This window comes from Megalobrama amblycephala, linkage group LG7, assembly GCF_018812025.1.
Source record: "Megalobrama amblycephala isolate DHTTF-2021 linkage group LG7, ASM1881202v1, whole genome shotgun sequence".
Classification (NCBI taxonomy): Eukaryota; Metazoa; Chordata; class Actinopteri; order Cypriniformes; family Xenocyprididae; genus Megalobrama; species Megalobrama amblycephala.
The window spans coordinates 3999924-4014549 of record NC_063050.1 but is presented as its reverse complement, the minus strand read 5'-3'; the positions used below and the strand labels follow the sequence as shown (position 1 = coordinate 4014549).

Below are 14626 nucleotides of genomic sequence, written 5' to 3'. Positions count from 1 at the left end.
TGTTTTTAATGTTCCCAGAACCAACACTGAATATTTAGAGAATGTTCTTATAACAAAATTCTGTTAGCTGGGATGCTGGTCATCCGACTTTTCCACCCCATGGATACTAGCATAAACCATCATTTAAAATTAAAATTGGAATTTAGGAAAGCCAAGCATGATAAAATGCATTTAATTTTTATTTATTCTCTTTGTTTTATGGTTATTTTTGAAGTAGGCTAATTGGTTAAATCCTTCACACAGTCTGTTGTAGATGGTGCTTGATTTTTACTAGCCAAAGAGAAAGTTAACAGCATGTGTGCTACAAAGTAGTTTAACCAACCAGTTGCAATGAGTCCAGCTAAACCTCAGTAAACACCAGTGTCTAAAACAGACAAGAAAGCAATTCATCACATAGCCAACAATATTTATTGTGTAAAATGCCATGTTTATTAAGAGGAGAAAAAGAGAAGAAGAAAAATAGAGGATTTTTGTGTGGGTGCTCAAAGGCATTGGATTTAGGGTGTTGGTGGTTTGTGGAAGTGATTGTGGAAGAGGTGTGTCTTCATTTGATTCTTGAAAGTGATGGTTTCAGTGGTTTTGGTGATTTTGAGTCTCATTGTGATTTATGAAGGAAAGCTGCACTTCCAGTGACAGCCCTAAAAGCAGGCTCTGTTGTTGCCCTAGGCGAGATTTTAAATAACGCCCCCACAAGCCAAGTTTAATTGCAGTTTAAAACAAGGGAAATGGCTCACAGTGTTTGTGTTGCCAGTAAAGAGGTTCTAAAAATGTTATTTCAGAATCACAAACATCAATGTCTGCCATGAAGAGTAGTTAACTGAGTGAGTTCACTTTTTTTGTCCAAAGCATAGTTTAAGTGGCAAATGCTAATGGAAAAACTAATAACTGTGCTGTCATGCAAAATTAACACATTACAGTGATATATTATAAGCATGTCATGATGCAGCCAGTATTTAAATTAGTCCAACTTAACATGTTGTCAACTATTACGTTTTTCAACTTTGTTATCATGTAAGGGAGATAGAGTGGAGGTTACGGCAAACCATAGGAGTCAGTGGTGAGCATGAAGGGAGAATGACATGTCAAGGTTTTCTAAGAAGTTACCCAGTAAAGGCTTGGTAGATGGTAGATGATGGGAAGATTAATATTATCAGGATTAGTTACAATAAGAGTATGGTGTTTAAAAGAAATGTAATTAGAAAAGATGAGAAAAGAGAGGAGTGTCTTTCCAGGACTAGGAAATGAGTAGACCTGTCCTGCTCAGTTGGACACAAAGGGGATTGGGAGAAAGTGAAGTTGGTAGAGACGGCTGAAGGACTTGCAGTGTTGTCTGCTGAGATCCATATTTCAGTCAAAGCCAAAACATTAGGCTTGACTGAATGGTGAAGGCAGAAATGAAGTCAGCTGACTGACAGCTGCACAGTATGATGGAAAGTAAAACCTGATGGTTGTAATTTGATGGCAAGAATTACAGGAGAAACAAGCAAGCATGTTTATGTTTACTAGGTATTGTCTTATGAAAAGAACAATAAGAGATTAATACATTAACTTCAATACAATAAAAATCAGCCACTGTACATTTGTTGTAGGTGTTGCTATGGTGATGTCAGTCAGAATGGCTCCTCCTCTTCCTCTGATTTTTCTGCTCATGATTCACGGTGAGTAGCTTGAACACTTCAGAAACTCTCAAAAGATTTTGCATCAGGGATGTGCAGAGAGTTCCTCAGGGGCAGGGGCTCAAATGTAAAAATGTTGCTGCATAATTATCTAAAATGGTAATGTAATAAATTCATTTCACATCACCATTTTACATGTTCTTGTCAGCCTACATTCATTTTTTCAGTAGCAATTTGATTTGTAAAGTGAGACAAACCACATTCGTCTGCCCTTAATTTTCAAACGATTTATAAATAAGACTGGCTCCAGGGTTGCATTGTCCAATGACGGGCGTATCCGTGGCGGACTGACAAAATTCTTTGTTTCACCATGAAACAGGAAGTTGTTGTAACTCAGGTATACAGTGTCCAATCTGCCCCAAACTTCATGTTTTATTGGAGTCCTGACCTGAAGACATTTACATGCCAATATTCAGTAATAGTCAAAGCGCCACCTGTTGGCAGCAGGAACGTTGAAATGACTTTGCCATATTTCTGCAGTATTTACTCGCTTACACGCATGTCGTCTTTTCCTAAGGCCACAGGATGCGAGGGCCCTTTCATCGCTGCTCGCAGCTTTAATGTTAATTATAATTTAAATACAAATTTGTTTTATTCACCGCAATATTATCATTATTATTTTTTTGAGAGGGGTACTTTTGATTCATTTTTAAAAAAGGCAACGGCTCAAGTCCCCAAAGCCCTCCCCTCTGCAAGTGCCTGTTTTGCATACAGATTTTTTTTTCCAGCATTATTGATGCACAAGCGGGAGCTAATGTGTTCAGTATGAATTCTGTGTTTCAGGTGTTTCTAGTGCTGATTGGGGTGTGAGTTACAGTCCTTCACACATCTGTGCACTAAAGAACTCATCAGTGATAATGAGCTGCACTTATACATACCCTACTGGACATCAGATCAGGAAAGTGTTCTGGACAAAAGAATTGGGTGGACAAAAGGGTGAAGAACCTCCAGATCTGTCTGAGGACCCTGAATACAGTCAGAGGCTTCAGTATCTGGGAGATAAACAGAAGAACTGCACCATGAGACTGAATCATGTGACACAGAAGGATTCACAGAAGTACTATTTCAGATTCATCACTAATAAGGACAAAGCGATGGGCATGACTGGAGTGACTCTTACTGTCACAGGTGACTTTCATGAGGTTTCTCTCTTCTTCTGGGCATTATGTTGAATAAAAATCAGTGTATGACAGCAGCACTAGATATAATATGTGTGTTGTGTTCAGATCTTCAGGTGGAGTCTCCTGAGAGAGTGACAGAGGGAGATTCAGTCCGTCTGACATGTAAAAGCAGCTGCACTCTGACTGACAGAGCAACATTCATCTGGTACAGAAACTCACAGCCATTAACTGAGAGAAGAGACAGAAACAATGAACTCCTGCTGCAGTCAGTCAGAAGAGAGGATGCAGGCAGATATAGCTGTGCTGTACCTGATGACAATTACATCTCTCCCGCTGTTTATCTCAATGTCACGTGTGAGTATGAATTCAGTCATATTTTAATTACATATACAGTATATAGTTGTCACTGTCACCGTCTGTCTTCCCGTCCCCGGACTCCATTTCCCAGCATCCCTCTGATTCCACACCTGCACCCAGTTAGCTCATTGTGGCAAGGGGGGCGTGGTTCAGCAAAGTCCGCAGCGGGAGAGAGAGTTGGGAGACGAGCGGTGAGTGAGTGGGTTAAACGCAAATGACGAACACCTATCTCTTGTTTAGCGGCAGGTGGCTGGACACAAATGGCTGCACAGTGGTCTCCGTCCGAGCCTCCCAGTCGATCCAGCTTCGGAACCTCTCGTGGTCCTCCTGCTGGGTTTGTAGGATGGCTTGGAACCGACGCTCTTGGTCGGTCCGTAAATCCAGCAGGGCCTGATGTTGCTCCTGGTGTAGGAACGCGAGGGAGGCGATGACGTCCGCAAACGGCGTGGAGGACGATGCTTGCATGGCGGCGGCAGTCCGTCTTCCTTCCTGGGTTTCGGCACCAGTGTAACGAGTTTGTGAATAAGGAAGGAAGAGGACAGGATCGGCTTGACTGCTGACTGCTGTATTTATTAATAAATCTTCACTCCAAAATAATACAAGGTGCAGACAGACACAAGACAGTCATAAACAAACATAAACTTTCACTCCAGTATAGATTCAAGCAGTCCTGGGAAGTTCCAGCAGCTCCAGCAGTCAGCAGTCCTTCTCTCTCTCACACACTCCTGTTTCTCCTGGTGTTATATACTCTCTCCACGCCAATTACTGAAACAAGAGACAGGTGTTCGTCATTTGCATTTAACCCACTCACGGCTCGTCTCCCGACTCTCTCTCCCGCTGCAGACTTCGCTGAACCACACCCCCCTCGCCACACTCATCATCACGGATTCCCTGCACCTGCACTTCCTCATCAACACTCCCTTTAAAAGACTCACTCCTCCTGCACGTATTTGTCTGTCCTCGTCTATGTAACATTAGTTGTTCTATTCCCGTGTTTAAGTCTTTGATAATAAACCTTTGCTGCTGTATTTGATCCTGCATCCTCTCCATGATTTAAACTAACCGTGACAGAAGGACAGACCCCTTGGATATGGATCATCCAACAGCTAAAACTTCTCTCCAGGCTGAGGACCAGCTGAGGACCAGAGGGGCAGGCCATTGGAGAGGTATGTGGAGGAGTTTCTGGAAGTCAGTTATCAGGTGGGTTGGCCTGATGCATCCCTCAATGCTTGTTTTTTGATGAGTCTGGATGAGGATACTATTCGGTATCACTAAACTGCTTGTGAATTCTCCCTAGTCGAATCGATAGCTTGTTCTTTATTTAAACGGTTCTAATTTTGAAGTTGAAGAAGTTAGAGTAAAATTCATTCCTCATTCAGTCCCATCAAAAGCAAACAAGGCCTCGCCATCTCACCTCACCCCGGATTCCTTCACATTCCGCTTCAGCTGTCCTGTCCATTCCTGGCCGCCAGTGTTTCCCTGGGATAGGGAGTGGGTCTCCAACAGCGCTGACCTGGGAGCCAAGGTGGCGGACCCTATGTCAACGTCAGTAAGATCAGCGCTGAAGTCCACCACTTTTCCAGCGACAGCTCCACTCCGAGAGCCCGCTCCAGCTGAAGAGCCCGCTCCCGCCCAAGAGCCCGCTCCAGCCTCCGCACCAGAGCCCGCTCCAGTTCTCCACGAGCCCGCTCCAGGCTCTGTTCCTGCCCACAGCCCTTTACGGGACTCCCGGCAGTCCAAAACACCCGGACTCTTGCCCAAGTGTTTTTTTGGGGGGGGGGGGTGGCTATCCATCCCTGAACTTAGTGGCTGAGCCTGGGGACTGGGCTAAGGCCACAAGACCTAAGGAGCGTGACCCGCCATGGCGTCCTGAGGCTCCCGACCCGCTGTGGCTCTCCGAAGCTCCCGATCCGCCCTGGCATCCCACAGCTCCCGAAGGCTCCTGACCCTGACACTGACTCATCGTGGCTCCCCCGAGGCTCCCGACCCGCCGTGGTATCCCACGGCTCCCAACCCGCCGTGGCTTCCCAAGCTGCCTGACCCGCCATGGCACCTCGGTCAGCCTGTACCATCCTGGAGACAGCCTACCCCCGGATCACCCGTCACGTCTCCAGGACGCCCGCCCTCCCTCCAGTTGTCCATCTACGGCATGAAGTCGCGCCTACCGGGAGGTGGGAGTAATGTCACTGTCACCGTCTGTCTCACCGTCCCCGGACTCCATTTCCCAGCATCCCTCTGATTCCACACCTGCACCCAGTTAGCTCATCACAGATTCCCTGCACCTGCACTTCCTCATCAGCACTCCCTTTAAAAGACTCACTCCTCCTGCACGTATTTGTCTGTCCTTGTCTATGTAACGTTAGTTGTTCTGTTCCTGGGTTTAAGTCTTTGATAATAAACCTTTGCTGCTATATGATCCTGCATCCTCTCCATGATTTCAACTAACCCTGACAATAGTATATACAACCCAAGTTCTGGAAAAGTTGGGACGTTTTTTTAAAAATTTGAATAAAATGAAAACTAAAAGACTTTCAAATCACATGAGCCAATATTTTATTCACAATAGAACATAGATAACGTAACAAATGTTTAAACAAAGAAATGTTACAATTTTATGCACAAAATGAGCTCATTTCAAATTTGATGCCTGCTACAGGTCTCAAAATAGTTGGGACGGGGGCATGTTTACCATGGTGTAGCGTCTCCTCTTCTTTTCAAAACAGTTTGAAGACGTCTGGGCATCAAGGTTATGAGTTTCTGGAGTTTTGGCGTTGTTTCATCTGGAGGGGAGCATATGTTGCTCTAAAAACTTTCTATACCTTTCAGCATTCATAGTGCCTTCCAAAACATGCAAGCTGCCCATACCGTATGTACTTATGCACCCCCATACCATCAGAGATGCTGGCTTTTGAACTGAACGCTGATAACATGTTGGAAGATCTCCCTCATCTTTAGCCCGGAGGACATGGTGTCTGATTTCCAACAAGAATGTCAAATTTGGACTTGTCTGATAATAGAACACATTTCAACTTTGAAACAGTCCATTTTAAATGAGCCTTGGCCCAGAGGACACAACGGTGCTTCTGGAAAATGTTCACTTATGGTTTCCTTTTTGGATGAAAGAACTTTAGTTGGCATCTGCAGATGGCACGGCGGATTGTGTATACCGACAGTGGTTTCTGGAAGTATTCCTGGGCCCATTTAGTAATGTCATAGACACAATCATGGCGATGAGTGATGCAGTGTCGTCTGAGGGCCCGAAGACCACGGGCATCCAATAAAGGTCTTCGGACTTGTCCCTTATGCACAGAGATTTCTCCAGTTTCTCTGAATCTTTTGATGATGTTATGCACTGTAGATTATGAGATTTGCAAAGCCTTTGCAATTTGACATTAAGTAACATTGTTTTCCACAATCTTTTTACAAACTCTTTCACAGGTTGGAAAGCCTCTGCCCATCTTTACTTCTGAGAGACTCTGCCTCTCTAAGACATCCCTTTTATAGCTAATCATGTTACTAACCTGATATCAATTAACTTAATTAGTTGCTAGATGTTCTCCCAGCTGAATCTTTTCAAAATGTCTTGCTTTTTCAGCCATTTGTTTCTCCTGTGCTCATTTTGTGCATAAAATTGTAAAATATCTCAGTTTAAACATTTGCTATGTTATCTATGCTATGCTGTGAATAAAATATTGGCTCATGTGATTCTTTTAGTTTTCATTATTATTCAAATTTAAAAAAAATGTCCCAACATTTCCGGAATTCGGGTTGTGTGTGTGTGTGTGTGTGTGTGTGTGTATATATATATATATATATATATATATATATATATATATATATATATATATATATATATATATATATATAAAATTCTGCTGTTACATTTACATTTATTCATTTCACAGACTTTTTTATCCAAAGCAACTTGCAGTTGTGGAATACAAGCGATTCATCTTAAGAAGGCAAAAAAATACGAGAAGTGCCAGTAATTGTTTCATTAATTATTCAATATACTACAGGGAGAGATTAAAGTATAATGAGAGCATAGATGAAGGCATAGTGAAAGCATAGAGTTTTTTTTTTTTTGTAGCTGGATACAGTCCAGTGCACACAGAAGAGATGCGTTTTCAGCTGTTTTTTGAAAACTACACCAAGTACAATGCCAACTGATATGTTCACCTTACTTTCATAAAGTTAATCAAACTAAACTTGCTAAGTTCAAACAAAATTAAATTTGTCGAGTCGCACATACTTAATATTCTACATGAATACAACGTAGTCGGTGCAAAACAATATGTTGAAAAGAAATCAGATTGTTGACAGTTGACTGGCAATTCCAGAGGGCCACAGAAAAACAAAGAGGGGCATTTTAAGAGGTAGAGTTAGGGCACAAGATTACAGGGTTGGATGTGGAAGAGAGGGAAGAAAAGGAAGCTGAATGAGGAAAATGTACTACCATGGTTAGACTTGTGCGACATGTCGATCTTCACACAAGTGCTGATGCATTGATTCAAATTAAATGTACAGCTTATCAAACCTGAGGGAATACAGCTGTCATTATAATTAGCAAAGCAAAGCAAAGCCTATCATAACATACATTTTCTTCTAGATCCTCCACAGTACACATTTGCAGGGGTGAGCCCATGTTGTGAGATATTGGCGGGAGATTCAGTGACTCTGATCTGCAGCAGTGATTCAAACCCTCCTGCAGAAATCAGCTGGTTTAAAGGAGGAACGTTTGTAGGATCTGGAGGAATCTACAACATCTCAAAGATCAGCTCTGATGACAGTGGAGAATACAAGTGCAGATCCATCAATGAACATGGAGAGAAATACTCTGATGCGGTGACTTTAAAAATCATGTGTGAGTTTATTATAAAACACATAACACACTGTAGAACATTCCAGTATGTCTATTATGATTTCAGTAAGTATTAGTAGCACAAAAATGCTCATGATCTTTGCCACAATAAGTTTGGTAATCATTTCTAGACCCTCCCATGAATGTCCCAGTGTCCATTGGTCTGTCTGGGGTGCGTTTCCCAAAAACACTGTTAGCCAACTCGTTCTAGTTCTATCATTATCAGTGTTGAATTGTCAATTAAACTGAAAACATTGAGATAGCATCATAAATTGATATTGATTTCCCTAAAATGTTTTATTTTGAACTCATCATTATGGTGATCGGTGTTCCCTTTGGTTGAGCACTTGAACTTCATTTATATTATTGTAATTCTCTTCCTATAATGCAGTGATACAACAAGAAATCACAGTTATTTGGTCTCAAAGGATGGAAAGTAATACATAGTTTGCTTTTAAAAAGTGAATTCATTAAAGGGTCATGAAACCCTAAACCAAAATTTCTGAGATTTTAACAGAGGTATGTGTGTTGAACACCATTGAAGACAATGTTAGCATCTGTTAGATTTAATAGTAGGGGGGAAATGGTTAAATTTTAGTTTTAGTACGCTATTTTCGTCTTCCGGGTTTAAAATCTTCATCCTGTCCACGTCACAGGCTGTGACGTGGCAGAGCACGATAGTGCTTTGATGACTCATCGGTGTTTCATAATTATTAACGAGACTGAGTTTTTTATCCAATGAGAAGACACTCTCTTAATTATTCATGACACCACGTGGATCTTTCCAATGACGAGGACGGTTAACGGCACTAAACAGCGAGAGAGACTGACTGACTGACGGTGCGTGTCCGTTGGCACGGAGCGAGCGGGTAAGCGCGAGTGTTTTCGGTTCATTCCTATGGAAGTTGAGCCGCGCGTAAGTTAAATGTGACGCTCAACTTCCATAGGAATGAATCTAAAAATGCTCTGGTCGCTTGCTCTGCTCCAGTCGACACGCAGCCTGACTGACTGAGCGTGTTGCAGGTTCGGCGCGTAGATCTATGCTATGTACGCAAGGTTTTTTTTTAAGCGTTATTTTTTTTTCAAATATATGCATGTATAGTGTGTATATAAACAACTATATATTTTATAATGACTGTAATTACACATGTACATTAATATGTTTTAAATAGAATTACGATTACTGTAGGATATATGTAGCAGGGCATTCAGTAACTCTTGAAAAGACAAAAATAAAGTGTCAGTGTATTTCATTAGATTTTAACTTTTTCAGTTTTTTAAAAAATTGTAGTATTTCCTCACGTTTTACCACTGATTTTTAGTGACAGTCGATATGCATGGGCTACTGGCGATGAGAGTTTCCCCCCTCTCCTCTCACAGCCACCACGCCCATTTAAGTTGCATTTTTCAAAAAGATTGTGAGCTAGACTTGAGCTGAAAGAGGGGGGTTTCATGACCCTTTAACTATTAATCTATTTTTCATGTTGAATAATGGTCTTTTACAGTTTTGTTGCTAAAACATATATAATAAGCACCTTGTGAAATTTGTGAAGAGTAAATCTACAGTAAATTATCAAGTACTCTCTACAGTTATTTTTTTTAGTTATTAGAACTCATGTGTAAGTGAACTATACTAATTAAGCATTAATTGCATGCCTTTTTTTAAGTAAGTCTAAATAATTAGATTTTACAGTGTGTGTACGTGTTCTAGTACGTAAGAACGAGCCTATGATTTAATCTGGATATAAAGCAAAATAAATGAGAAATAAAATAAACCATTCAGTAAAAGAAGTTATTACTCCACCACCTGCATGACATTATTCACCAATGTGATTGAACAACAAATTTGCCACAATATGATTTCGGGAAACAGTTGTGACTAGCTAGTTGATTCTTCAACGATGTATTGTATATGGTAGTTAAGCACTGAATTACGCCGTTGTATGGGAAACGAACCCCCAGTCAGATTTGGGTGGGAGATTCAGTGACTCTGAGCTGCAGCAGTGATTCAAACCCTCTTGCAGAAATTAGCTGGTTTAAAGAGGATGAAACCTTCAAGCACTGACCCCAGTTGGATTTGGGGATTCAGTGCACTACAGAGTGGACGCTTCTACTGTCAGGTTCACAATAAATATGGATCTCAGAGATCAGATGGTGTAATTGTGACTGTTAATGTTAGCACAGCTCATATCCTTAAAAAATGGATAGTTCACTCATGAATGAAAATTCGGTCATCATTTACTCACCCCCAAGTTGTTGACAAGATTTTGGGTGAATTATTCCTTTAAAGGTCCCCTAGAACATGTTTTTAAAAGATGTAATATAAGTCTAAAGTGTCTCCTGAATGTGTCTGTGAAGTTTCAGCTCAAAATACCCCATAGTTTTTTTTTTTATTAATTTTTTTAACTGCCTATTTTGGGGCATCATTAACAATGCACTGATTTTCACTCGACCCCGCCCCCTGCCAATCGCGTCTTCCCTGCCACACGAGCTCTGGACTATATTACAGCGCATTTACAAAGTTCACACAGCTAATATAACCCTCAAATGGATCTTTACAAGATGTTCATCATGCACGCTGTATGCATGCTTCGAATTATGTGAGTAAATTATTTATTTTGGATGTTAACGGTTGTTTCTCTATGAGTTTGATGGTGCTCCGTGGCTACACTGTTGGAGAGATTTATAAAGAATGAAGTTGTGTTTATGAATTATACAGACTGCAAGTGTTTAATAATGAAAATAACGATGGCTCTTGTCTCCGTGAATACAGTAAGAAACGATGGTAACTTTAACCTCATTTAACAGTACATTAGCAACATGCTAACAAAACATTTAGAAAGACAATTTACAAATATCACTAAAAATATCATGATATCATGGATCATGTCAGTTATTGCTCCATCTGCCATTTTTCACTGTTGTTCTTGCTTGCTTACCTAGTCTGTTGATTCTGCTGTGCACATCCAGATGTTCCGCCCTTTCTAATGGCTTGAATATGAGCTGGCAATGGCATATGCAAATATTGGGGGCGGAGCCCCCGACTGTTACGTAACAGTCGGTGTTATGTTGAGATTCGCCTGTTCTTCGGAGGTCTTTTAAACAAATGAGATTTATAAAAGAAGGAGGAAACAATGGAGTTTGAGACTCACTGTATGTCATTTCCATGTACTGAACTCTTGTTATTCAACTATGCCGAGGTAAATTCAATTTTTGAATCAAGGGCACCTTTAAATTACTCATTCTAGAGTGAAGTAAATTAATCTTTTCTGACGTTACACTTTTTGTCTCAGCTGTAGGATGTTTGCTGATATTATACATATCCATTGGAGTGGGTTGTGGAGCTGTTGTTATCATCACGATGGTGCTGATTTGGTAAGATGTTTGCAATATTCATCTGTACTGTCTTAACCTCTTTTTCACAAACAACCAGTAAAGATTCAGTTTTCAGGCTAAATGGGGTGATATTGATTTCATTTGAAGTTGGGTTCATTGGATTTTTTGGGGGTCAGCTTAGAAAAAAAATGTGACGCTAATATATTTTTATTAAATATAAACTAAATATTATCCCATACTTTAGACAAACTAAACAGGTTTTTAAATATAAATCTGATAACATCACATTAATTGTTTTTAAGGGGAAGCAGGATGAAAAAGAGAAATGACACACTTAAATCTCAGGTAAGAAAAATGAATTTGGTTTTATATAATGTATATATATAATAGTTTACTAATCAGGTAAATGAATTGGTCATTCATTCACAGACTGAAATCCTTAATGTAGTCACAACTTTTATCTAGTGGGAATTGAAAGACATAATTTATGCATTTTTTCTCTAATCTTTTTTTTTTTAAAGGTAAAGATGAATCAGTCCAAACATAATGAAAACAGACGCAAAGCTTGTGATGATGAGTTGAGTCAACATGAGTATGAGAATGCAATGGTAAGTGTTTTAACTGAACTTTTCACACTGAATATGTTTATAGATCAAGCATATGATACAATGAATAAAATTTACTGTTTATGATGAAATAAAAAGAAAAAAAAAAGAAGTGTATTACTTATATATTCATTCACTTACTCTCATTATGTATTTGTTCTTTGTTTCTTTGTTTCAGATTACCTTGAATAGGCCATAATGTTTGGGACACAGAGCAAAAAATTTTTTTTAAGCCTTTATGGACAGTGGAAATATAACGTCTTTACATCCCTGTTTAAACAGCAGATTTTTCTGATGTAAAAATTGAAACAAAAGAAATTTTGCATGTTCAGTGTCAAAATTACAAGCAATTCCACTAAACACCAGTGACATTTCAGAGGAAAAAATAAAGCTAAAAGAAACTTGGAATAAATATCTGCATAAGTGTTCACCCCCCTAGACTTTACTTGGTTGAAGCACCCTGATGTTCTTACAGCATTCAGTTTGGATGGGAGTCTGAAGCCATTCTTTTGTTGATTTAGATGAGTGTTTTGAAACATTGTCTTGCTGAAAGGTAAAGTTCTCTTCATTAGCTTTTTAGCAAACGGCAGAATATTCTGTACCAAAATCATCTGATAAATGGGGCTATATACGAGCCGTATACGTCTTGTCTCTTCCACACCAGCGTACTGTAACAGAAGATCCGACCGATACCACTGGATATCCACAAGGTCAATCATGGGTATTTACCTTATTCCTGTACCCCCAACAGCTCGTCAAGCAGAGGATCGGCTTTGACGACTATGGCAGAAGGGGAGACCGTTGGAGAGGTATGTGGAGGAGTTTTTGGAGGTTTCTTATCTGGTGAGTTGGATGGATGCCTCCCTCATCGCTGTTTTTCTGATGGGACTGGACAGGGACATTATTCGATATAGTGAACCTGCCTGTTATTTCACTCTAGTCGAATCTATAAATCTGATTCTCCTTTTAAATGGTTCTAACTTAGAAGTAGTTGATGTTAAAAAAGATAAGCTTCCTCCCTGTCCAGCCCCATCAGAGATTCACCAGGCCTTGCCAGTTCACCACACCCCAGAACCCTGCACAAACCGCTTCAACGGTCCCGTCCATTCCCGGATTCCAGCCTTCGCTGAGCCCGCTCCAGTCACCGCAGAGCCTGCTCTAGACCTCCACAAGCCCGCTCCAGTACCAGAGGGGCTGTTAATTGTATATGAGGGCATGTCTTGGACTCCATATCCAGACCCCTCTCCGGCCTGTCACGAGCCCGCGTCAGCCCTCCACGAGCCCGCTCCAGGCTTCCATGAGCCCGTTCCAGCCCTCACCGAGCCCGCTAATGCCGCCACTGAGCCCGCTTCACCAGCCACCGAGCCCGCTTCACCAACCACCGGGGAATCCCCCAAGAAAATGTTTGGGGGGGGGGCCAAGTACCCGTGGATGGGGAACTCCTGGGCGTGGTTTCAGGGTCGCCAGAGCCTGCCAAGGCTCCAGACCCACCATGGCCGTCCACGGCCTCTGATCCACTATGGCCGTCCACGTATCCTGACCCTCCATGGCCTGCCACGTCTCCTGACCCTCCATGGCCTGCCATGTCTCCAGACCCGCCATGGCTGCCCACGTCTCCAGACCCACCATGGCCGCCCACGTCTCCAGACCGGCCATGGCCGCCCACGTCTCCAGACCCGCCATGGCCGCCCACATCTCCAGACCCACCATGGCCGCCCACGTCTCCAACCCGCCATGGCCACCCACGGCCTCCAACCCGCCATGGCCACCTACGGCCTCCGACCCGCCATGGCCACCCACATCTCCAGACCCGCCATGGCCACCCACGTCTCCAGACCCGCCATGGCCGCCCACATCTCCAGACCCGCCATGGCCGTCCACGGCCTCTGACCCGCCATGGCCGCCCACGTCTCCAGACCCGCCATGGCTGCCTACGGCCTCTGACCCACCATGGCTGCCTGGACCCATGGACCCGTCCTGGAGACCTCCGTCCCTGTCCGCTCCTCTCCCTGCTCCTCTCCCTGCACCTCTCCAGGGCGCCCACCCACCCTCCCCGGTTGTTCCATCTACGGCACGAGGCCACGCCTACTGGGAGGGGGAGGTACTGTCACAGTTCCCTTGTTTCCCGGACTCCATTTAACAAGATCCTCCTGTCTCCACACCTGCACTCACTTCCCTCGTCATCTCCCCATCATCACGGATTACCTGCACCTGTTCCTGATCATCTGCACTCCATTTATAACGGACTCACTCCCTTCACTCCCTGTCGGATCTTGTTGTTGTTTAATGTACTGTGTGTTATCTCCTGCATTTCTGATTAAAGACCTTGACTTTGGATATCCGTATACATCTCGTTTCTTCCACACCAGCGTACTGTAACAAGTGCTGTTTTATATTAGTTTTATAGCATAGGTGTGATCATGAATTTGATATTTACAGTTTATAACAAATAATAAGTTAATATTAAGTGAGTTACATTTTGGACACAATATTCACAGTATTGTCTGTTTTTGCTCTGTTTAGTCAATGGAAATAGTTTCAAACAAAGACGGGGCCGAACTGTTGCACATCTCAGAGCAACAGTGTAATGTTTCATACTTGATATGAATCTGTGTTTTTAAACAAATCATTTGAGTCAATGATTCATTTACCAATTAATAAAAACAGGGA

General features: G+C 42.1%; 1 protein-coding gene across 3 annotated transcripts in view; it reads left to right on the top strand.

Moving 5' to 3' along the window:
- Window positions 1-14293, top strand: part of LOC125271136 (carcinoembryonic antigen-related cell adhesion molecule 6-like) — a 34231-nt gene extending 19938 nt beyond the window's left edge. Inside the window, exons 2-9 of one of the 3 annotated variants that reach the window (XM_048195123.1) lie at window positions 1590-1658; window positions 2460-2804; window positions 2903-3151; window positions 7764-8018; window positions 11309-11390; window positions 11654-11696; window positions 11873-11959; window positions 12135-14293. In XM_048195123.1, coding sequence (XP_048051080.1) covers window positions 1590-1658; window positions 2460-2804; window positions 2903-3151; window positions 7764-8018; window positions 11309-11390; window positions 11654-11696; window positions 11873-11959; window positions 12135-12155 — 1151 coding nt within the window. In that variant the 3' untranslated portion in view covers window positions 12156-14293. The remainder of the gene's footprint in view (window positions 1-1589; window positions 1659-2459; window positions 2805-2902; window positions 3152-7763; window positions 8019-11308; window positions 11391-11653; window positions 11697-11872; window positions 11960-12134) is intronic. The other 2 variants (XM_048195125.1, XM_048195124.1) reach the window with 2 other exon arrangements.
- Window positions 14294-14626: the final 333 nt, after the last annotated feature.